At 47.8% G+C, this 22,156-nt stretch overlaps 2 protein-coding genes across 3 annotated transcripts in view; one reads left to right on the top strand and one right to left on the bottom strand.

Moving 5' to 3' along the window:
• The window catches only part of LOC118790261, a 39,673-nt gene extending 37,704 nt beyond the window's left edge, over nucleotides 1–1,969 (top strand). The window contains exon 9 of the mRNA XM_036547165.1: nucleotides 121–1,969. Within this exon, the coding sequence (XP_036403058.1) occupies nucleotides 121–301 (181 nt within the window). The 3' untranslated portion in view covers nucleotides 302–1,969. The remainder of the gene's footprint in view (nucleotides 1–120) is intronic.
• A 1,565-nt stretch (nucleotides 1,970–3,534) lies between these two features.
• On the bottom strand, nucleotides 3,535–21,651 carry zranb1b (zinc finger, RAN-binding domain containing 1b). Of its 2 annotated transcripts, none has more exons than XM_036547089.1 (10): nucleotides 21,332–21,651; nucleotides 17,010–17,844; nucleotides 11,634–11,821; nucleotides 9,354–9,507; nucleotides 8,248–8,319; nucleotides 7,591–7,789; nucleotides 7,270–7,390; nucleotides 6,372–6,501; nucleotides 5,034–5,263; nucleotides 3,535–4,779 (listed from the first exon to the last, which is right to left on the bottom strand). In XM_036547089.1, exons 2-10 carry the CDS (start codon nucleotides 17,806–17,808, stop codon nucleotides 4,561–4,563), a joined length of 2,112 nt encoding a protein of 703 aa, XP_036402982.1. In that variant the 5' UTR covers nucleotides 17,809–17,844; nucleotides 21,332–21,651; the 3' UTR covers nucleotides 3,535–4,560. The 2 variants fall into 2 exon arrangements, with proteins under 2 accessions (XP_036402982.1, XP_036402983.1); XM_036547090.1 differs by having other exon boundaries at nucleotides 17,010–17,841.
• Between the last annotated feature and the right edge of the window lie 505 nt (nucleotides 21,652–22,156).

Here is a 22,156-nt window from a genome sequence, read left to right as displayed (position 1 = left end):
AGGAAAGTTTCAGCTTTAAACCGCCTCCTGCAGACTCTGTTCTGGCCAATCAGAGAGAGGACCAATGGGCATTGTTCAGCTCTGAATGACCTTTGACCTGATGGGCGTGTTGTTGCGCAGGTACCCGCCAGGTGTGGTGGGTGTGGCTCCAGGTGGCATCCCGGGGGCGATGGAAGGCATGGTGCCAGGGGGCGTGCCCATCGCCCACACCCTGCCGTCTGGGACGCACCCCTCGCAGGCCCCGTCGCCCAACCAGCCCTCCAAACACGGCGACACCAGAGAGCACCTAACCGAGCAATAGCACTAACCCAGGAGCGCTCACACCCACACTCAGCCGGGACCAAGAGACAGTGAACTCCCCCACCGCCAACCGGTGCGGGAGACACCATGTTCCACGGATTTGTACTTTTTCCATTTTGGTTCTTTTTAAAACAATTTTTACCCTCGCCTCGAGGGTAATGCATTTGGCTCCGTATGTATGTATGTTTGTCTGTCTGTCTCTGTCTCTGCCTGTCTGTCTATCTGCATCCATCAAAGGGGCGCAGTAACAACGTTTCACCACTAGAGGTCAAGGTTGTATCAAATGGACAGAGGTTTGCAATCTCCAATTGCAATTGTTCTCTTTTTGGTTTAGTGTATATTTCCTTTGGCAGTGCTGACACCATTTGGGTGGGTGAGGACGCTTTGTGAGCCACTGGTAGCCTCAGCCTCACCCACCCCTCACCTCCTCCGAAGGATTGCTTTCTGAAGAACCAACCAGAGAGCTCTGCAGAACGAGGTCATCCTGTGTTACTGCTCAAGACCCCGCCCACTCTCAGCCCCGCCCCCTCTCTTCTAGCCTGCTCTCTCACCCGTTTCAGTTAATGTGTTTCTTTACCTTCTTAGTTTACTCTGTTTTATATCCCAAAAACTAAATATTTGTCTTTTGTTCTTCAATGTGAAAAAAAGCTAAAATCAAAAATAAAAAAAAGATTATAAAATATTTATATTTATCAGACAACAGAAAAGGAAAAGATTGCCCTTGGCAGCAGCAATCGATGGTGTGGACTTTAACCCTTTCCTGGTCAGATGCTTGTCCTTGATGAATCTTGCCATGCAGTTCTCTGAAGGTGCGGTCTCCAGTAGGGGGCGCTCTTGGAGGTGGACCATGCTTCTTTAACGCTATTTGGTAGCCAGCAGATTCCTCCACACTCAGTTTTTTGTATCTATCCAACACTAATACATGATAAACTGATAAAGTACATGAGTATCACAGAAAAGTGTGAATCTGAACACTGTTAAAAAGGTCGTGCACTCTGTATTTCTCTGTGAACAGTAATCAGTGCAGGAGGTGACTGTAGGAATGAGAAACACCAGCCTTTTGAGAGTTTTCAGTAAATTTCCCAGTGTGTGAAACATCGGATTGCCCATATCTCTGCAGTCAGTAGTGCAACCTGGGCTATAAGCAACTTATCTTTGAAATTGTTTATAAATATAAACTATTCCAGTCAAATCCTTGCAGACAGGAAAGGGTTAAAGCAAAGTTTATTTCTTACTGACTCAGGAAAACACTTTTTGCAGATAATTTTTTCCCAAATATTGTCTGAGAAAGAAAAAGGTCTGAATATTTTCTCTCCTACCCCTGGTTTCCCATTGTGGTATTTTTATATACTAAACATCCCATGTTTCTGGTGTTTAAAGTTTTGCAGTCCTGCTAGATTTGTATTGACTAAATTGTTCTTATAACCATAGTCTTATGTGAAGCACCCCTTCTGTTTTGTTCTAATGAAAGCCAGTTGGAGCTCTTGGGGGCGTTGTGTACTCTGTGAGAAATAGCATAATCCTTCTAGTGTCCCAACTATAGCGAGAGGAGCCTGCCAGCAGTATGTTTGGTTTTTAGTGTGAGTATTTGTATTTGTTTCTTGTACAAGGTGAACATTTAGCATTCAGTGCAGTTCAAATAAAAAAATACACTTCTGAAATTGTGTTCTGCTGATCTTTGCGTAATTCCTTGATTTAATTTCACTGTTAACTGAACATGAGTGAACATTTTAGTGATCCTTCTGATAGAAAATCTGGAGTTTTAATGTAAAATATTACTGTCAGCTTTTTACATTGTAAGTAACTTTGAGGTAATCTGCGCCTCAGAAATGGTCATGGATATTACTGTACGAACACCTGTTCGACTACTGTGCAGTACTGTGAAACGAGACAGAATTTACCTTTGCCATGGTGTTCATTTGTTGTAGGCGCTTTCATGTCCACAAGGGAGTGCTAAGAAATTGTATTAGTTTGCATCATCTTGCAATACAATAAAAGCATTTTTATTCCCACCTGATAACAAGCAGCAGCAGCAGAGGAAATTGCTGATCCTTTTTGTTCTCAGACTGCTCACCAAATTGGTTTCTCATTGTAATCGACAACAAATGGGTCAAAGGAAATGACCTCAAACTGCAGCTGACAGGACAACGAGGGCAGCTGATCAAATATAATCACCCTGGAATGACAGAACTGTAAGAGGGAAAATAGAACAGATTCAGTAAGTACGAAGAGGAGGCTCAGAGTGATGATGCGCTTTCCTGCAGACGCAGGTGAGACACGCCCACTCCAGCTCTCTGCAGGTGCTGGGTTTCAGTCTCTTTTCAAAAGTTTTCACATGATGGAAAAAGTGGGCGTGGTGTTGTCATAGCAACCAACAGACTGGGGCTTGCCTGGTGGCACAATGCCCCTGTCTTCGGTTTGGCTGCTGGTACAGGTTCAGATGTGTTCTGTCCTGTTGTCCTTGGGACTCTGTGCTCTTACTGTGGAAAAGAGCATCTAACACATTGCATCTGCTACACAACTGTAAATGCAGTCATACTCACTGATGTTCCGGGTGGTTTCAGACAGCGTTCGAACCCTTGGCAAACTGGAGGCGCTGTGTGCGTGTCCATGCAGCCCCGGGCTGATTAATGAGCAGAATGTAGCGGGCATTGGGCACGGCCTGGGACCCAGGGAAATGGAGTGTGCCAGCAGTCTGGCAAACAAGCAGAACCAGCCAATGCTGCCGAGAGACAATAACACCAAAGAAGAAAGATCCCAGAGCCACAGGCTTTCAGCTGCTCCACATGTTCAAGGCAACGGCTTCCCCCCCATACCTCAACAGCAGTTTTTTTACTTATCGTTAAAATATTAAAAGTCTTCATACTAACCCGTATGGCTTCATTTTAACTTATTGTTTTATATACATTCGATCCAGCAGGTACTGATGTACATGTATACAATGAATTTCAAAAACTTTCATCTAAAGTGACATGCAAGTAGTATTCAAACTGACTGGCTGGATCAAAGAACAATGCATCTACAGTTCTATCTATGACTACAATATAACCCAATACCCACATACAACACCGGGATTGTTTCCATTTTACCTTTGTCCGTCTGGAATCAATCTGAAAAAGGTGGAGATCTAAGGCAAAAAGAAAACTAATCGATATTAAAATGTCACTGGTATATCTGACCACACACACAGGAAGAGGAGCAGAGAGGACAGCAGGCCAGAGATTATAGAGAGATTATAATTTAATGTTAATGAATGCTTGAATGTAGAATGTGTGGTGACTCCCCATTCCCCACAAAGTAAGCACCAAGTTTGTAACATCAAAATGAGGTACTAAATCACACATGAATAACGCAGGTAAACTTCCTCACAGCAAGAATGTGTTTCTGTGCAACATAAATCTCTTCACCAGGATTAGCAATGAACAAAAACCACAGAAAGAAGAAAAAAAAAGTGAACATTGATGGACAGTAGAGCTCATCCTCTACACTTCTGCACTCGAACAAATAAATATGGAAAATTCAGAAACGGAATTAGAAAAAAGAAAAAAAAAAAACAGCTTGCCAGAAAACAGGGTCAACAATCAGGGAACAGAGTGATCTTAATCCCTAAATAAAATGACGCTACCTTAATGTTGAAATGGGATATTCCTCTTCTTAACTTCATAAATGTCCATTTGACGTAGACAGTAATACATCTTTTATATAAATCTCTTAATAAATGTGCAGTACTAACAGTAAGAGTGTCCGTAATGATATTGTTTTCTATCAGGATCTCAGAGTAACGTGATCCGTGGGTGTGGTGCTGGATTATTCCTCCAAAAAGTGAGTCGGTTGACAATCTTCAACTTAAAACAGGAACGATTTACAAAATCTAAAGAAAGCAATTTAGAAAATGTGCTTTTTTTTGCAAGTGCCCATAATGAACTAATACAAAGATTCCTTTTTTTTGATGCTGGTATTTTCCTATTAAATTCTTTAATAACCACATGCATTATATTTATGGATAAAGGTTTAGCATTTTTTTCTCTTTTCAAGGGGTATTGTTAAATATTTGTAATAGCATCTCTGTAAGCGGAGTCCTTTACTTGAAGTCGTGTTTTGCAGCAAAGCAGGCCTGTTGGTCGTCCTCTTGTCCTTTGAGCGGGAGACGTGTGTGGGGTCTGCAGAGCTTCCCTTCAGTGCTTCTGGGTGACGGGAGGCGATTTCTCCCATGAGCCCCTTCTGTGGGGAGGGGCATGGGCGTGTCCTGAGGCGGGAGGCTCACTCATCGTCGTCGTCCTCGTCTTCCTCTCCATCGGACAGCGAGGTGCAGGGCCGGATTTGGCGGTAGCCGTCCAGCCATTTCTCCACCATCTGCGTGACGAGCGGGTGGTTCCGGCGGCGTGAGCTCTTCTGTAGAGCCACCAGGACCCCGCCCTCTGTCACACAGCAGTCCAGCCAATCACGGAGCAGCTTCTCCTGCTGCTCCTCTGTGCCCATCTGAGGGAGAGAGACGATGTGCCTGTGAGCCACACTGACACCCACACTGCATACACCCTCACCGAGGGGCTCTACACCCATATACACACATATACACCCTCACCGAGGGGCTCTACACCCGTATACACACATATACACCCTCACCGAGGGGCTCTACACACATATACACCCTCACCGAGGGGCTCTACACCCACATACACCCCCCCCATGGCCATCCATACCCATATACACCCGGGCTTTATGGCAGCGCTCACCTCCTGTGCTGACAGGAAGTGTATGTGTAGTAACTTCCTCTCGCTGTCCACCAGTGGCAGGAAGGTGACGGTGACGTCGTCGTCCGTGTTGAGGTTGGCGCCCGCGCCGCGATTGTCGTAGCCGTCGTTCTCCATGGCCACTAGTGCGGAGAAATGGCCCCTGGTGTAGCCCAGGGCGATGGGGCTCTTCCAGCAGAAGCTCTGCTCCCACAGCAGAGGCAGGTATACGCCTGGGGGGGGGGGCAAATGCACCGTCAGGCCTCTCCCCTCTCCTCACTCCACTGCCAGGCTTCTCCTCACTGCGGCAGTGTGCACTGCCAGGCCTCTCCATTCACCAGCCTCTCCCTGCTGCTACGGGCTCACATCACCACCCTGCATCACCTCAAATTACAACCAGATTGTTTTTACAACAGACCAGGATGGAGTGGCCCTATTCACAGTGAATCTCAGGGCCTCCGTGCTTTTCTGTAACGCTGCTCTTTGCTGCATGACATCATCATCTGTCTTGTACCTCTCCTTTCCACTGTCACGCACACAAGGCAAAATGGTTAGTAACGATTCCTCACATATTCAAATGCTCACAGTGTCTGCTGGAATGATCTGAAACCAGCAATGCACACAAAGAGGCGGAATCAGCAGGGCTTTGAGCTGGAAGGGCTCAGTAAGGGCTCCTCTTTCGGGGGAGTGTCCTGTCAGCCACGCCCCCGTCCCTCTCCAGGAACAATAGCGGCAGTGTGATCTCCCTCCCGGGCCTCCTGCTCTCCGCTTCAGCTCTGCACACTAACGGTTTTCTTACAGGGGGTAATTTACGAGGCCGGGCAGCGCTGCAGAGCGTAATTACAGCCCTCGTCCCGCACTCAGACGCTGCGCTGGCAGCACCAGGTGCCTCTCATTACAGCCCCTGCAGAAGCACACAGGTCAGACGCAAACGCGCCCGGAGTCCAGGCACCCATCCACATCCACATCCACATCCACATCCACATCCAGGTCCACATCCAGGTCCACATCCAGGTCCACATCCAGGTCCACATCCAGGTCCACATCCAGGTCCACATCCAGGTCCACATCCACATCCACATCCACATCCACATCCAGGTCCACATCCACATCCAGCTCTGACCGCATGCAGCAAACAGCACTCCTCTGATCCTCCTCACAGGAGATTTCTCTGAGTTAAAAACACTTCTGCAATGCCACTGGGAATTACACATGCTAAAGGCAATATCCACTGAAGGGGAACATGCACACAATTAGCCACAACAGAAAGTGTTTACACAGTGAAGCACATCAGACATCAGCTTTATATTTTTAGATTTAGCTTCACAGAAAAGAGCTCACCTTGAAAACGAGTGTACCCCAGCGTTTCACCACGGAAACTCTTATAATACTTCACTCCGTAAACTATGATCGGTCTACGAAGAATATGTGCAAGAACGAAAATATGAGTCTGTTCCAGACTGGCTCCTGGCTGCATGGGAGGAAGAGGAGAACAAACAGGCATTTTAGCATGGGATCAACACAGAACTGCATGCTGGGAAAAAAAACCCACACACCACTGAAAAATACATGCACAGTCAGACTAATATGACCTTATACATGCTTGACCTATACAGACACACATGTACCCATAGATCAATAGATATAAACAGACAATATCATTTCCTGGTGAATGTCCGAGGACCGCAGCACTGAGGCTGGGATAATCTACGGAACTAATGACAGATACAGAGAGCATTGGAGTACCAGAAAGCCTCTGGATTCATCAGTAATTGCGTAATGAGCTTCCCAGCATGAAGAATGAGGCTTTGTGACTTTACCATGTTGACGATGCAGAGCTAGAAGCACAGGAGAGCCACACATCCTGCGTTATACTGATCGCTGCTCTCATTTGTTTTGATAGACTAACAACAAACCAATTAGTTAACAAATGCTTTGTTTTTATCACAGTGGAAAACTTCTCTTTCTACACATTTACAATCTATCACTACAGTGGTGTGTATGAGTGTGTGTGCGCCTGTGTGTGTGTGACTGAGTGTGTGTGTGTGTGTGTGTGTGCGTGTGTGTGTGTGTGTGTGTGTGTGTGTGTGTGTGTGTGTGTGAGAGAGAGAGAGAGAGAGAGGGAGTGTCGGTGTGTGTGTGCGTGTGTATGTGAGGGAGTGTCGGTATGTGTGTGTGAGGGAGTGTCGGTATGTGTGTGTGTGTGTGTGTGTGTGTGTGTGTGTGTGTACGTCAGTACCTGGCTGGCCAGGGACAGGATGAAGGCCCAGTCCTCCTGCCACTGCTCCTCCCTCAGGGAGAAATGCAGGCCAAAACTCTGCGAGTACCACGACTCCCACTCCTTCCAGCGCGTGTAGAACCTGCAACCAGGCACACACGCTGCTCAGAAACTGCCACAGCCAATCACACGCTGCCTGATGCCACACACAGCCAATGACACACATCCTGATGGTTGCCAAAACCAACTGCAGCCTGACACCTCCATCCAAACCTTCTGTTGTATCTTGGCTGAGTCATTGTGCCCTTAATTACAGATCATGCGGGCTGTACCCTCTCTTACCAGTGAGAGCAGTCGTGCAGGCTGTCATGCAGTGTTTTGCGCAGGACAGAGTCCTTGTCGTAGATGCCCCAGGTGGCCTGCAGCACGGAGTCCAGCAGACAGTCCCCGGCGGTGCGGTTCCACAGTGCGTACAGCCGGCTGTCCAGCCGCGTCCCCAGCTCCAGAGACCAGTTTATGATGGGGGACTCCTCCTCCAGCTCTACAGGGGAACCCAGGAGAGGCCGCATTCCTCAGTCACCGTTAATCCCCCCGCAAACGAGCACACTTCCCTGCAACCTACTTTACATAAGCAAGCAGGTCACGAGGCCCCGCTGAGACCCGCAGCACGGGAGGCTGGAGACTCAAACACCACCTTCCCGGGAGGAAGTGCCGTCAAAAAAGTGATGGAAAACCGTGAAGTCAATTAACCTATTTGGACCGTGAAGCAAATGGGCTAACAAGCAAGAATATGAGTTAAAGCTACGCTGTCACTTCCTCACGGTTCTGTGACCGCAGTTTCTTCCCCGATTATACTAAACTACAGGACCTCCTTTGTATTGGCATAATCTGTGAAGAAATTAGTCATTTGAATTTGCATGCTTGGGTCTTGTGGCCAATACTTGTTAGAAGGTATGCAACTGCTTGTGAAGTTACAACACATTTTGGTGGTTCCTTTACCTTTCTGTACGTCTCTGTCTAGCACCTCATCGAAGACCTTCTCCTGTACTGCAGGGGGAAGGTCCTCGATATCTGCAAACACAATGGCTTTCGTAAGAAAACACATGTACACAAAACACAGTGCATTTGCAAGGTAAGCGCGCTTACTCGTGTCCAGGCCTGACTGACCTGTGCAGGCCGCGGACTTTCAGCGCGCACACACGCAACCGGGCACGCACACACATACACGTGAGTGGGCACACACACACATGCAACCGGGCACGCACACACGCAGCGAGAATCCACACTATCAGCTACATCCTCAACTCATCTGAAATCACAGGGAAACGGCACCACTTCTACGCAAACGGGTGATCCAGATGGCGATTCCAACTGACCAAACACTTGACCAAATTCATGCAAAAATCAATGTTTTTAAATAACCAAAATTAATGATTCTCTTATCAGCTTTGCACTACATTCACATGTGGAGATTACTGCAAACTGCCCAAGCCCCTTTAAAAAATAAAAATATAACACAAAAATCAAACAATTCCACCATAATTTCAAAAGCCAGCTTTTTCAGTGGCAAATTAGATATATTACTGGGAGAAAAGAAACCACGTCAGACATGCTAGCAGCAGCTGTGCATTGTACACAGAGTGCTGCGGAAGACTGGCGCCCATTATAATAGCTGAATAATGAAAGCTTTCACTTTGTTGAACAGAAATCCATTGTAGTGGCCTGCAAACAAGTTTTGCGTGCAAGAAAAAAACTTGGCACATTGTAAGATGCTTCTTTCAAACCTAAAGCCGGACCCAATGTCATCATTTCTCATGACAGCATTGCAAATGAATACACTTATTATCCTTTTAACCAAAAACTGTATCATATCCGTCAATCTTGTTATGACCCAGTCTAGAAAAATGTTTGGCCAAACAGACAACCCGTGTGCTGCCAGCCTTTTCCACATGTACGTGGCTCTAAAGAGTCATATTTAATTTAGGGAAAAGAGTATGATAAATAATGATCAGTGCAGAATCAGACTGGATCTCAGCCTCAGAGCTGAGCAGCTGAGCAGAGTGAGGCCAGGCCTGAGTGTGTGGAGAGCCGGGAGGACAGTGTACCTGCTGGTAAGGTGAAGGTGACGAGGTCAGTGAGGAAGTAGCAGGCGAAGTCGCCCTTTCGCTGGTGCAGGGAGGCTGCCACCTCCCTGCGGATCTGCTCCGTCAGCTCGGGACACACCATGGCCGGGATGCACTTAGCTGCCTGCTGTGACACCTACAGAGAAACAAGGAGCGGGGTGAAATACAGGCCACCAAACCCCCTGCCTCCCTCCCCACACTGAGCTACAGGCCACCAAACCCCCTGCCTCCCTCCCCACACTGAGCTACAGGCCACCAAACCCCCTGCCTCCCTTCCCACACTGAGCTACAGGCCACCAAACCCCCTGCCTCCCTCCCCACACTGAGCTACAGGCCACCAAACCCCCTGCCTCCCTCCCCACACTGAGCTACAGGCCACCAAACCCCCTGCCTCCTCCCCACACTGAGCTACAGGCCACCAAACCCCCTGCCTCCCTCCCCACACTGAGCTACAGGCCACCAAACCCCCTGCCTCCCTTCCCACACTGAGCTACAGGCCACCAAACCCCCTGCCTCCCTCCCCACACTGAGCTACAGGCCACCAAACCCCCTGCCTCCCTCCCCACACTGAGCTACAGGCCACCAAACCCCCTGCCTCCTCCCCACACTGAGCTACAGACCACCAAACCCCCTGCCTCCCTCCCCACACTGAGCTACAGGCCACCAAACCCCCTGCCTCCCTCCCCACACTGAGCTACAGGCCACCAAACCCCCTGCCTCCTCCTCCCCACACTGAGCTACAGGCCACCAAACCCCCTGCCTCCCTCCCCACACTGAGCTACAGGCCACCAAACTCTCCTCTCCTCTCTCCTCTCTCCTCTCTCCTCTCTCCTGCCTCCCACCCCACACGTACAGCACACTGAAGAGAGGAGAAATCTTGGCTTGACGGCGTTTGTTGAGCCTTTAAAACAGCGGTTTAGACTCTCCTTGACCTTCAGATTAGAGCAGCAGGTACCAAATGTGCGCCACCGACAATTCATACATGACAGCCAAGACCGCTGATCCACAAGGCTACTGCTGTGTACTTACCCTGTAGGAATCAACAAACAGCACGACAAAAATCACACTATGCTGGGCGATGACTTGGGGGGAGGGGGTGCTCAGGATACCCCTGACAGGGAACATGGATCTTATCTCTCTAAGCCCAGAGAAAATGGCCTGTCAGTGTGGAAGGCGGAGTGCACGCAATCTGGGACCACAGCAGGAACTGCGCTCTCAGGTATCCAGAAACGGCAGAGGTGACTGCTCCGATACCATCATTTTCCACTTCATTCAGCTTCAGTGCACGAGCCTCCTTCTGAATGCCTTCCCGTCCACACGCAGGTGTTTGGTTTCAGCAGCAGATGCCATTCAGTGCAGTGGAATTTCACTGACACATCTATCCAATCTCACTAACACAGCCCCCCTGTTTACACAGTGCATTATGGGAAACAAACGCAGCCGTTGTCTAGGTAATGATCTGATCAATTAGCGAGTCTGAACACTGGATATTCACTCCTTGTGGCACGCATCCATGCCTGACATAACGTGGCCTTAGAAGGCAGATTATTGGAAATGGTTGAGTCAGGCTAGAGACCCATTAACAGCTCATTAAACTTGGGGAATTAAAGCTTTAGTTAGATTGAGAACCAGCAATTCACAAAGGGGGTTCCCAGAACCGAGTTTGGGAAGCCCTGCTGTATGTAAACACTTTCATTTCACATGGAATATTAGAAAAACAGATTTTTTTTTAACAGTTATTCTTAAATGTGGCCTTCAGGTGTCTATCAGTATCTTGCAAACCAGGACTTACCAGCCCTGTGACTCTGCACCTCCCATGGGCCAGAAGCAAAGCTATTATTTGCGTAATCCTTTATTTACCGGTAACTCAGGTAGCACACTCCCTCTGGCACGAACTTCCACACAGGCCTTCTGTTCCAGGAACGCACGGTGCAGACCTCCCAAACACTCCCACTGCTTACCACTACAACACTCCTTCTTCTAGAAAAGTCTTCAATGCCTTAACTCAAACATCACCCTTTTTCATTCTTTAGCTGGTAACTGGAGAGGTAGACCTCATGAATCCCATAATAGGTGGAGCTAACAATCATGAGACATCGCTCTCCATATTAAAACACTGTGACTGATGTGCTGTTTACACGTCAGTTGCAGGCGTTCTGGGGTTAGGAGAGCCTGACTATCTCATCACTGCATTTATCCTCCATGTGACACCTTCCAGCCTGTGTAGGTGCACGTCTTTACCTGAGCTCAGGTGAGCCTTACCTCTGTGAGGAGCACGGCCAGCATGTCCTGCCTCTGGAAGCGGATGGCCAGGTGCACCAGGGTGAAGCCGTCGTCGAAGGCGGAGGGCCGGTTGAGCAGACGCACCTCGTCCGCTGTGAGCTGCCGAGCAATGTCCCCCCCTGAGGATTTGTAGGCTTCCACAGCAGCCAGATCCCCCTCCACCACACCTGCGCGGGGGGGGGGGGTCAGGTAAAACATCTGTGCCGTTTATGTTTAAATGATCCCACAATCAGTTTGCAGTGACCACTCCCCCTCCCCAAGAATTCACCATAAACCACACCCACAGATCCATAAACCACACCCACACAGTTCTGTAAGACACACGCACAGACAGCAGAATGAGCCACACCCACAATCCATATGTATACAAACATTTGAATTATTGAGTTATTAAACTGCCAGCAAACTGAATAAAAAGATGTGCAAATTGTTTAGCAAAAAAAAGAAAACGTGAACTGCAGGCCACCATTTCAGTAACATCCTCTAGTATTATGTGGTATAAATCTTCCAAGCTAGGTACCATAGTTAAATACTGGAAAGCTATTCTTTAGGTGCAGGATCTCTGTCAAACTGCTTTGTGACAAAAGCTCTTTGTAAAAATCGCTAAACAAACAAAAATGAATTAAACTGAACATTATTCAAGCACATGAGCACAAGGGCTGCACTATGCTTGGAGCTGTGGGTCCAGGGCAGCGACACGTGAAAGTACCAAAGGCATGATGGGAAAGCACTTTGGGGGGCGGGGGGGCTGTGGAGGTGCTGACTTTCAGACTACAGTGTTATCAGTCCTGTAACTGCCATGAATATCACCCCTTTTCACACTGAAGTTAAATACTCTTATTTAGACAGAAACCTGGCCCTCACTTTCAATGAAGAGGTGAGGGCAGGTTGATTTACACACTCACACAAACACACACACCCCCACCTCACCCTGCCCCAGACCACCCTCCTCAAACATCATGGTTAGATAGGAACACTTCAGAGTTTAAAATACACGCCATTCACAGTTGTGCCCACTGAATGAATAGTCTTTGGACCTGATCCAAGTATCACATCTCTGCGGCTGAAAAGCATCTAGGTTTCTGAGAGAAAAATGAAACCAATGCAAAGAGGCTGGCTGGATGTGCCATTAGCAAGCGTTTAGAAAACATCTGTTTTATGATCACGTGGTGCCCCCGGGCTACACTTTAACTAAGGTACATTTTCCATGTTTTCCCAGATAACGGAACATTAAAACTGCGCTTATACGCCTGTGTCAAACAGAACAGTCCTATGTGCCCCATTACTGCGAACACAATACACAGCATGCCATCTTTTACTTAGAGTAAATCCTTCTGACTATCAATAAGAATATTGGCCTTACTAAGTGAGAATTTGCCCAATGATTCCTACAGATCAAAAGCCCACACATACAGCAGGGTTCTCGGTCACAGGTACAGGCCTAATGGTCAAGCAGAGTCAGTCATAACTGGACCTTTTTTTAGCCACTGACAGTATTCTCATCACTATAAGCCTGCTCTGACCAGACAGTTGACACACGCACCAGACACTGAGAAACACCTTCACAATGACTCATTGCAGGGTTAGACTGTGTAAAACCTTGTGCAGAGTAATGATGACTCTTTCCCCTGTGGCTGCTCTCTCCTAGTCTCCTAATCTCACTTCTGGAGTGATAGACGTGGTCTTTAAAAAGGAACCCCTGGGGTAAGTGGTCACCCCTATGAGCGGGACACAGAAGACCTGACCGGCTTGAGAGGTCCAGGCTTCCAGTCCATCAGAGAGCCTCCTGTGTCCTCCTTTCTCTGCAAGCCTCGGCCTGGGCTCAGACAGCCTGGATTACGTCATTTAGCAGGTGCTCTTACCTGCAGAGACTTCCAAATAAGTGCATCACTATCCTAAGAGTAGTTATCGAGAAGTATCAAAAGAGGTCAGTAAGACACTGAGTTAGTCCAAAGTGCTAAGACTACTGAACTCAGCCGAGCAGGCAGGAGGGGCCAAACTGTACGGGACTCTCCTGGCCTACGCTGCAGAGACTCTCCTGGCCTACGCTGCAGAGACTCTCCTGGTCTACGCTGCAGAGACTCTCCTGGTCTACGCTGCAGAGACTCTCCTGGTCTACGCTGCAGAGACTCTCCTGGTCTACGCTGCAGAGACTCCCCTGGCCTACGCTGCAGAGACTCCCCTGGCCTACGCTGCAGAGGAATACAGGCATTAGCCCTGGGACAGGCCCTTTAGCTCATGCCACTATAATTGCTTTTAAAACAATCTGACTTGGCAAACTGGAGATATGAGGAACTGGTTCAAATGTTTTCTAAAAGGACCTGTTCCATTGCTGAGGGACAGATTCCATTACAGCTGCTTTGAGTGAACAGGGAGCTCCTGTAATCAGTGAAACAGGGGAACACTGTATACACCACATCTTCCCCCTTCACATTCAGTGAAATCGTGCACGTTATGTCAGCATGGTATTCTTCAGAATATAAAGTTGAATGTTTAAAAAAAAAAAGAAGGGTCGAACAACCACAGAATGTCCGGGGACCGGAGAACGGTAGCAGCAGAAAATGTCTGAGTTTTGACACTTTCATTCATTCAATCGTGCGCGCGCACGCACGCACACACGCACGCACGCACACACACACGCGCGCACGCACGCACACACGCACGCACGCACACACGCACGCGCGCACACACGCACGCACGCACGCACGCACGCGCGCACGCACGCACACACGCACGCACACACGCACGCACACACGCACACACGCACACACACACGCACACACACACGCGCGCACGCACGCACACACGCACGCACACACGCACGCACGCACGCACACACGCATGCACACACGCATGCACACACGCACACACACACGCATGCACACACGCACACACACACGCACGCACACACGCTTTACTCTTTGTTAGTCATTTTCATGCATTTGCAGATGTTCAGTTGTGTTAAAAAGCTGGCAGAATGTTTGAATCACAGGTGGTTTCATCTCTTTAAGGATCTTTCTCCTGTGAATCAGACTCCCGCTCATTGAACTAAGATTATCTGAAAGGCAAATCTAGCTAATCATAGGCGCAGTATCTATGAAAAGTAAATGTGAAACGTTTAAATGCTATGATTGTGCGGAACGCCTCCGTTCCGGTTCCCATTTTAATGAAATGGTTTTCCAATAAGCTGTTCTAAGAAATTATTTCAGCCAGAGTAAGAAAGATCTGGAGCTTAGCATTTTATTGGAATGCAGCATAAGCTGCAAATGTTAGCAAATGCCAAGCCGATGTATTGATTTGTGCATTTTACAGAGCTGTTTTAAGTTTACAGTTTTAAAAATCTGGACATCACACACATTACCCAACATTACATAAATACTTTAACATTAACACATGTAACCCATCAGACGCTGTTGCACAGAGAAATGCAAACTCCCTCTGACTGTTCGCAGCATTTTACACAACCCCATATTCCTTCTTGCATGCAAGCAGATGTGCCATATTCCAGAGGAGCTGAGCTAATACCTCCCAGATCCCCTCTCTGTACTGTACTACAGAAACACTCAAAACAAACCCCCTTTTACAGTAAAGATGAGGAAAGGACTGAATAATCTCCTCTGACACCAAAGTGCAGTTTGGTAAGATGATACTCCCCTGGGCAGGGGAAACTGCACGGCCTCATTACTGCTTGTCAAATAAAGGAATGCCTCTCATTTCAGCAGGACGATCATTCACTCAGAGACTGAGAGGGAAAGCACAGAGTCAGGCCCCTGTGCTAGTCTTACACATGAGAGAAACAGCAGGGTGAGGTGGGGCTGGAGAGAGACAGAGGGTCTTTGAACTAATTAATTAAATGTACTGTTACATGTTGATTAATTGTTACATTCAATTACCATCCTGGTCCATACATATATGAGTACATATGCATACTCTGTGTGTGTGTGTGTAAGTAAATGTCTCTTTCATTGAGAGCAAGCGGGTGAGTAAGTGGGGAGGGAGGGAGGGAGAGGGGAAGAGATAGATATATCCATTCATGGGTCATAAAAAGAGCCGCTTGTTTACAGTGGGGAGGGGAGAAAGGCCTGCACACCAGCCACACACACCCTGCCCTAGCCCTGGAATGCACACATCCCTGGCTGTGTCAGGAAGAAGGTCGGGGCCCCGCGTTCACAGCGGGTTATTTCTGACTGCTGCTGGCTCGTGCAACGGGAGGACTAGCGTCTGAGCGGCATGCTTTCACCAGCCCCGTTTCTGAGCGGCGTGCTTTCACCAGCGCCACATGCCCACGCTAGTACCCCAGCCCCATTTCCCTCCCTAACCACAGAACGCGGACCAATCAAACAGCCAGAACATGGACCAATCAAACAGCCAGAACATGGACCAATCAAACAGCCAGAACATGGACCAATCAAGCAAGCCCATTCACTCACTCCCGCACTCACCTAGAGCACAGGTCAATCAAACAATTCACCCAATCCTGCACCCACAGCAACTGTTTTGTCACCAGCCTCAGCAAGCCAAACAGCACCTGGATGCTTTCACTAACAGTAATCTCTGAATGGACACTACTGCTGACCGTAATCTCTGAATGGGGTTCCACCACAAGCTGTACGCTCACAGTCCACTCCTTTCTGGCAGTTATGGTTTGGTCATTAAACAGGCTGGGGTTTCACTGATGCTTGCTGAGTCTGGTGGCAGGCACATTCAGCCGGATGAGCTGCTGCTCCATTGATCACACTCACAGCTAACACAGGCTCAAACGCAGAATATCCGAGTCTGATCACACTCACAGCTAACACAGGCTCAAACGCAGAATATCTGAGTCTGATCACACTCACAGCTAACACAGGCTCAAACGCAGAATATCCGAGTCTGATCACACTCACAGCTAACACAGGCTCAAACGCAGAATATCTGAGTCTGATCACACTCACAGCTAACACAGGCTCAAACGCAGAATATCTGAGTCTGATCACACTCACAGCTAACACAGGCTCAAACGCAGAATATCCCGAGTCTGATCACACCCACAGCAAGGAGCAACACCGTGTGCAAAGGTGAACTAAACTGGTGTTAAATATGAGTGCAAAGCCTGCCTGATGCAGCTCTTAGGAGGTGCAGAAATCTGGGTTGGTTTTTCTGAAGACAAGAGTGCAAATAATCTTCAGTGAAATCACGCTGTTGCGTCCTTTTTTCCTGCAGCTATGGAGACCAACAGTAAGAGCCCAGTGGGAAGTGTGGAGTCAGCATGCGGTTTAGATTCTGCCCTGTCTGTGTTTACAGGAGTAGGACACAGGTGCACTGTGGGTGTGTGGACGGGGGGGGGGGGGGGGGGGGGGGGGCGAGGCCACTCACCTGCGCATGCATTCAGGAACAGCCAGTCCGTTTTCCTCATTCGGTTTTTGATCTGCTTCAGCTTCTTGAAGTCCGCCTCCAGCTCCTCCTTGCTGCCAGCGGCTCCTGCCGCCAGCTCGATCCTCTGGAAGTCCATGTTGACCTCGGACTCCCTCTTGGAGGTTGGAGGGGACCTCCTCGTCCCCCGGGCGCGGTCCTGCTCGTTGATGGTGGAGGAGGGGCTCTCGGGCTCGGCCAGCTCGATGGCCTCCTGGCCGCTCGGCCTGGGATGGTCGCACACCACGCACTTCCTGGTCTTGGGCCAGTTCTCATAGGTGCAGGCGGCACAGGTCCAGTGCTGGGCGCGGGTGTTGAGCCGGTTGCGGTCGTTGTACTCCTCGCAGGGGTCCTGAGGCGGCGGGGCCGGCCGGCTGCCGGAGCCCGAGGTGTGCGGGGAGTCCGTGGGGCTGCGGGTTCGCTGCCGCTGGCACAGGCACTGCGTGCAGCGGATGGCGCGGGGCCAGTTCAGGTAGGTGCACATGTGGCAGGACCACTTGCTGCTGGTCTCGCTCACGCTGGCCACCCTGACCCGGGGCCTGGCGCTGGAATCCGGGCAGATCAGGAGGCCGCTGCCGCCCCCCTCGGTGCCGGGCGGGTCCCAGTCGTGCTGCCCATCCAGCCTGGAGCTGCTCTTAAAGGGCTCCTCCGTGATGATGGTGCCGCTGGGCCGCGGCGCCCGGCACATGGTGCACTTGATGGCGGATGGCCAGTTCTCGTAGGTGCAGTACTCACAGGCCCACTTCACCCCCAGCTCCGTCATCCTGGATGGCTCTCCCTGCCCCAGGAGAAGAGGCTGCTGCAGAAATGCACACACAGTTTCATCACATTCTGCTTTCACACCTACCACTGTGCAAAACACACATCAGTCACAACCAAAACAAACCCTTTAAAAAGGGACCTGACTTCACGGGAGGCAGACTCACAAGCAGCTAATGCTCTGACACATTTCCAAAAAATAAAGAGAGAAGCCAAATCAACAGCACAGTGTCAAATTCAGGTAGACTTAAGCTAACTCTTTTCTGAAAGACACTAGACACACCTAGTCCAACCACTACCTTCAGAGCTGAAGAGCACATTAAACACACATTTTACATGGTCCTCAAATGAATAAACATGAAGAACACCGCAGCTACACAGCCAGCAGCTGCTTCACATAAACTCACCCAGCCCCGATTCAGCACTTCCAACAGGAACTTGGCCTCCAAACCAAATGACCAGCTGCACTGAGGTTCATTGAAACTGTGGAAGTCCACTGATCTGTTCTACTTCTGTTCGTATTCAGTCAGTCACAAAACACCATTAAGAGCTGTGCAGCATTTACTGAAGGTGCCGTCACACTACAAACAAATTACCTTGGGGTAGTTGGCTTTACAGGCCCAGCCGTATTAACCTGGACCACTGCATCACTTCATGAAGGTAGTCCAGTTTCAGAGTACTGGTCATGACACTAAAACTGCAGTTTGCTGCTGACTCAACAACTAGGTTTGATACGACAACAACCCTAATTTTACAAAAGCAAATTACCAGAATAGGTTATTTTTTCCTGTTTAGATAACCAAGCTGTATCATCTACACATGAAATATGTGCATATTTAACTACATCACCCCTAGCAACATAGCTGGCTGTATGAGGTACAATGAACAGGAACAATACAGCAAGCAAGACATTATAAGCTTGCTCGTTTTGCTGCATTGTTCTGTCAATCAATTGTAATTGCTTAATCGTTATGGCAGTGCATGTCAACTTCACAACACACCCAGCTACAGGCAGTTAAAAAAAAAGTCTTATGTGCCTTTTATGGATGCATGTATCAGTGATTTTCAATCTCCGCAACAGGCAAGGCCATACTAGGAAGAAAGAGTGTAAAAGCAAGAGAAACCAGACAGACAAACTCAGATGGTGGAATCGCTCCACATAAATATCTGGCCCCAGGGGAAAAGTATTTGAAAGCACAGCCTAATAAACAGCATGGAACCATATGCATGACTAACAGGAACACATGTGCAATGAGAACCATGCACACATTGTAAAATCATATAGTGTTGAAAGCAAAATCTAGATGAAAGCAGTGGTATCTGAATGGGAAAAGGATTAAATTTATTAAAAGGTCCCATTTTAAAAAGTCAAGCTGCATTCTTATAATTCCAGTGAAATTAGACCAAACACTAATCTGCATCAAAGCAAAGCCTGAAAAATACCCAAAGTGCAGTCTGTGCATGAGGTAGAAAAAGCCAAAATCCCACTCTCTTCTGACTCCCAAATCTGTCGTTTTAAACACAGCCAAAGGGGTAAGCACAACTGATCTTCAGCAAATCTGTGTTACTGGGGCAAAAAAAAAAAACAGGACTACACACCTCACACTGGCTGACGTTTCATTCTTGTTCCATATACCACCACCACATTATTTCAACTATGTTTTACCAACTTGAAGTACACTACAAACATAAGCTGTAGTTCATAGTTTCATGCAAAGCAGCAGTAGTTTGTATAATATGAACACAAACATAAGCACAGCCACCAAACTCGGTTTCCTGACCTTCAAAAGGAATGTTACCACCTCATCACAAGGCATTTCCTGCATTAAGGTCATTACAAAATACAGTCCTGTGAGTGTTACTGTCGCAATCATAGCACGTGTCAGTGAGACATGCATGCAAGTGGCCTGGTGAAAATGTCAACTTTGCCCTCTACTCATTCCACATTTTTCTCTGCTATTTTATCTATAAAGTAACGAATCCTCTCAGCTGGGCAAAATACATGTTTTATTTCTCCAGATGGTAACCCACTTTAATTACACTTGTAATGTAATGTCATGTACATGGGCGTAAATTACGGGGTGGACAGGGAGTCCTCAACCCCACCCACCCCCCCCCCCCCCCCCAATGTTCAACCCAAAGTTACGCCCTTGGTTATGTATACTTCAAATTTAGAAGGCCAAATCCATGCACTCAACCACTCTACCGCCCTGATGTCAAAGCAGGTGTAAACAGTGGCCTTCTGCAAAACCGCAAAATACACAGCTATATAAGACTGAGTAGGCAAATTCCCCACTTCACGTGTGCGCACACTCCCATTCACTTTATTTGCATACATACTTTATTTATTTAATAATTTATGTTGAGAAATGTCTGCTGCAATGTTGTAAGATCTTGAAGACAGGGTTCGTGAAAGACATTCAATGTGAACTCTTCCTACAGATCTCTCCTGTGTAAATGTAAAATTATGGCGCATCTTTTGACAACAATGACTTATGACATAAAGATTTAGAAGTACTTAAATATGTACAACTACCAACAGTTCTCAACCTCACCGTCAAACTTTGCAGAGCAACTAACGTCAGCCATCTACCCCATTCCCATCTAGACTCTACGTTAACATTGCTCTGTGCAGCGTCTTTAACACATTAATCAAACTTGACGCTGAATAACATTACTGAATGTAAAAATTCACTGTACAGCTCTCTGATCGGGTAAAAATATTAAACACACTTAAAACCGAGTAACACTACTGAATGTAAAACATACTGTACAGCTGTTTGATCGGGTGTGTCAGCTCAGATAGTTTTGCAAACAGGCAAACAAGCCAACTCCTCAAGATCAATCAGTGCCGCTGTGCGCCAGTCGCAGATATTTTAATTGCTTAAGAAGTACTCCTGTGCAACAAATAGCGGAAATTGCATTGGCATCTGCTTCCTATACAAGGTTACTTGCTACCTAGATAGAGAAGAGCGAACAATTTAAGTTAGACTTTACTTTGAATCACCGTGTGGACGATGTCAACAACATAGCAAGTTAGCCACATCAGCTAGCTACAGGTCAAGGTAGCAGTGCTCAGATAATACAGCAACTAATGTCATTATAACCTAGACAGCTGAGAAAAACGCCGAGTGATCTAAAACAAGCTAAATAGATAACATGTTAGCAAACTAACGCTAGCTACTTCGATCGAAATTCAGTATATCTGGCAGATCTGTTACTATTAGACTAGTTAGATACTGGGGTCTTGTCAGTTGTCATTAGCTAGCTACCTACTGTTCAAATAACAGGACTGACCAGGCTAGTTTTGCAAACCTGCTAACTGGCGTCCATGCAACTAACAAGTTACCGTTCCTTTCGCTGGGAGTCAGCTGTTCCCATTGATTCACAAAAATATTAAAACATACACAAGCAAAAGCATCCACGAGGATCAGCTGGGGAACTTGCGTACTAGTTAACCAACATAATTTGCAGCCAGTTTCATGAAGCTGTGAGCTGTCTGGCATCCAAGCGACATCAGGCCTTACCTTTTCCTGTGTTTGGCACTCGATCGCAAGAGCAAACCCTCCCGAAGAACAAGCCCTCCCGGAGAACAAACCCTCCCGGAGCTGAGCAGACCAGCCCCGTCCTCTCCAGCTTCTACAGGCAAAATCCCAATTCCACTCCGTTTATTTCCAAACCCCTCTTTGATTACATGTTTCCCGTTCTTTGTCCTGGACAAACACAACATCAAGGTCCGTGCCTGAGAAGGAATCCCCCCGATCCGCCTCCTTCTCTCCACGGTTTTAAATCATTTTAATCCCCCTTTTCCATTCCGCCCGTTCTACCTTTATCTCTAATGGCGGCGATGGGGAGACGGTAGAAGACAAAATAAACCATACCGAAGGGACGGGGGCGGGGCTGCCACATGACTCAACGAACAACGCCGATTGGATGTTTTTTTATGTGCGCCTCTTAATGACCAATAATATACAATTTTGGTCGTTACCAATGGTATTGTGGCTTCTTCGCAGTAGTTTACGATCAGAAGCAAATAGGAAACTACAGGCCTTGTTCGCCGTCTTGGCTCAAAAGGTTACCTTGCAAATGAGACATGTAGACCATCAAGAGAGCCACAATGGCGTTAGAGTCATACACTCGGTGATTGTCAGAAGCGATAGGATGATGTCATTGCTGAGATACTGCTGCAGCAGTGGGTCTGCAGTGAAAAGAAAAAATGTTTGAAATTATTCATAAACTCGGACAGTGTGAGCTTGGGACTGTCCACTATCAAAGACCAACACCGTGGCAAAACCCGAGAAGCTATGACACTGTTCTGGGAGTATTTGGGTACAATTAATGTGGAGACCTTG

Source organism: Megalops cyprinoides, chromosome 15, assembly GCF_013368585.1.
Source record: "Megalops cyprinoides isolate fMegCyp1 chromosome 15, fMegCyp1.pri, whole genome shotgun sequence".
Taxonomy (NCBI): Eukaryota; Metazoa; Chordata; class Actinopteri; order Elopiformes; family Megalopidae; genus Megalops; species Megalops cyprinoides.
The sequence above is the reverse complement of the archived record's forward strand: the minus strand, read 5'-3'. Positions and strand labels throughout refer to the sequence as shown.

What these genes read in the sequence shown, in the direction of transcription:
- zranb1b (XM_036547089.1), bottom strand. Translation starts at nt 17,808, where the DNA reads ATGACGGAGCTGGGGGTGAAGTGGGCCTGTGAGTACTGCACCTACGAG. An exon ending in CACCTTCACCTTACCAGCAG is followed by an intron (nt 8,320 to 9,353) that starts GTACACTGTCCT and finishes TTGTGTTTGCAG; the next exon opens with ATATCGAGGACCTTCCCCCT. An exon ending in CTGCACGACTGCTCTCACTG is followed by an intron (nt 7,391 to 7,590) that starts GTAAGAGAGGGT and finishes GCCTGGTTGCAG; the next exon opens with GTTCTACACGCGCTGGAAGG.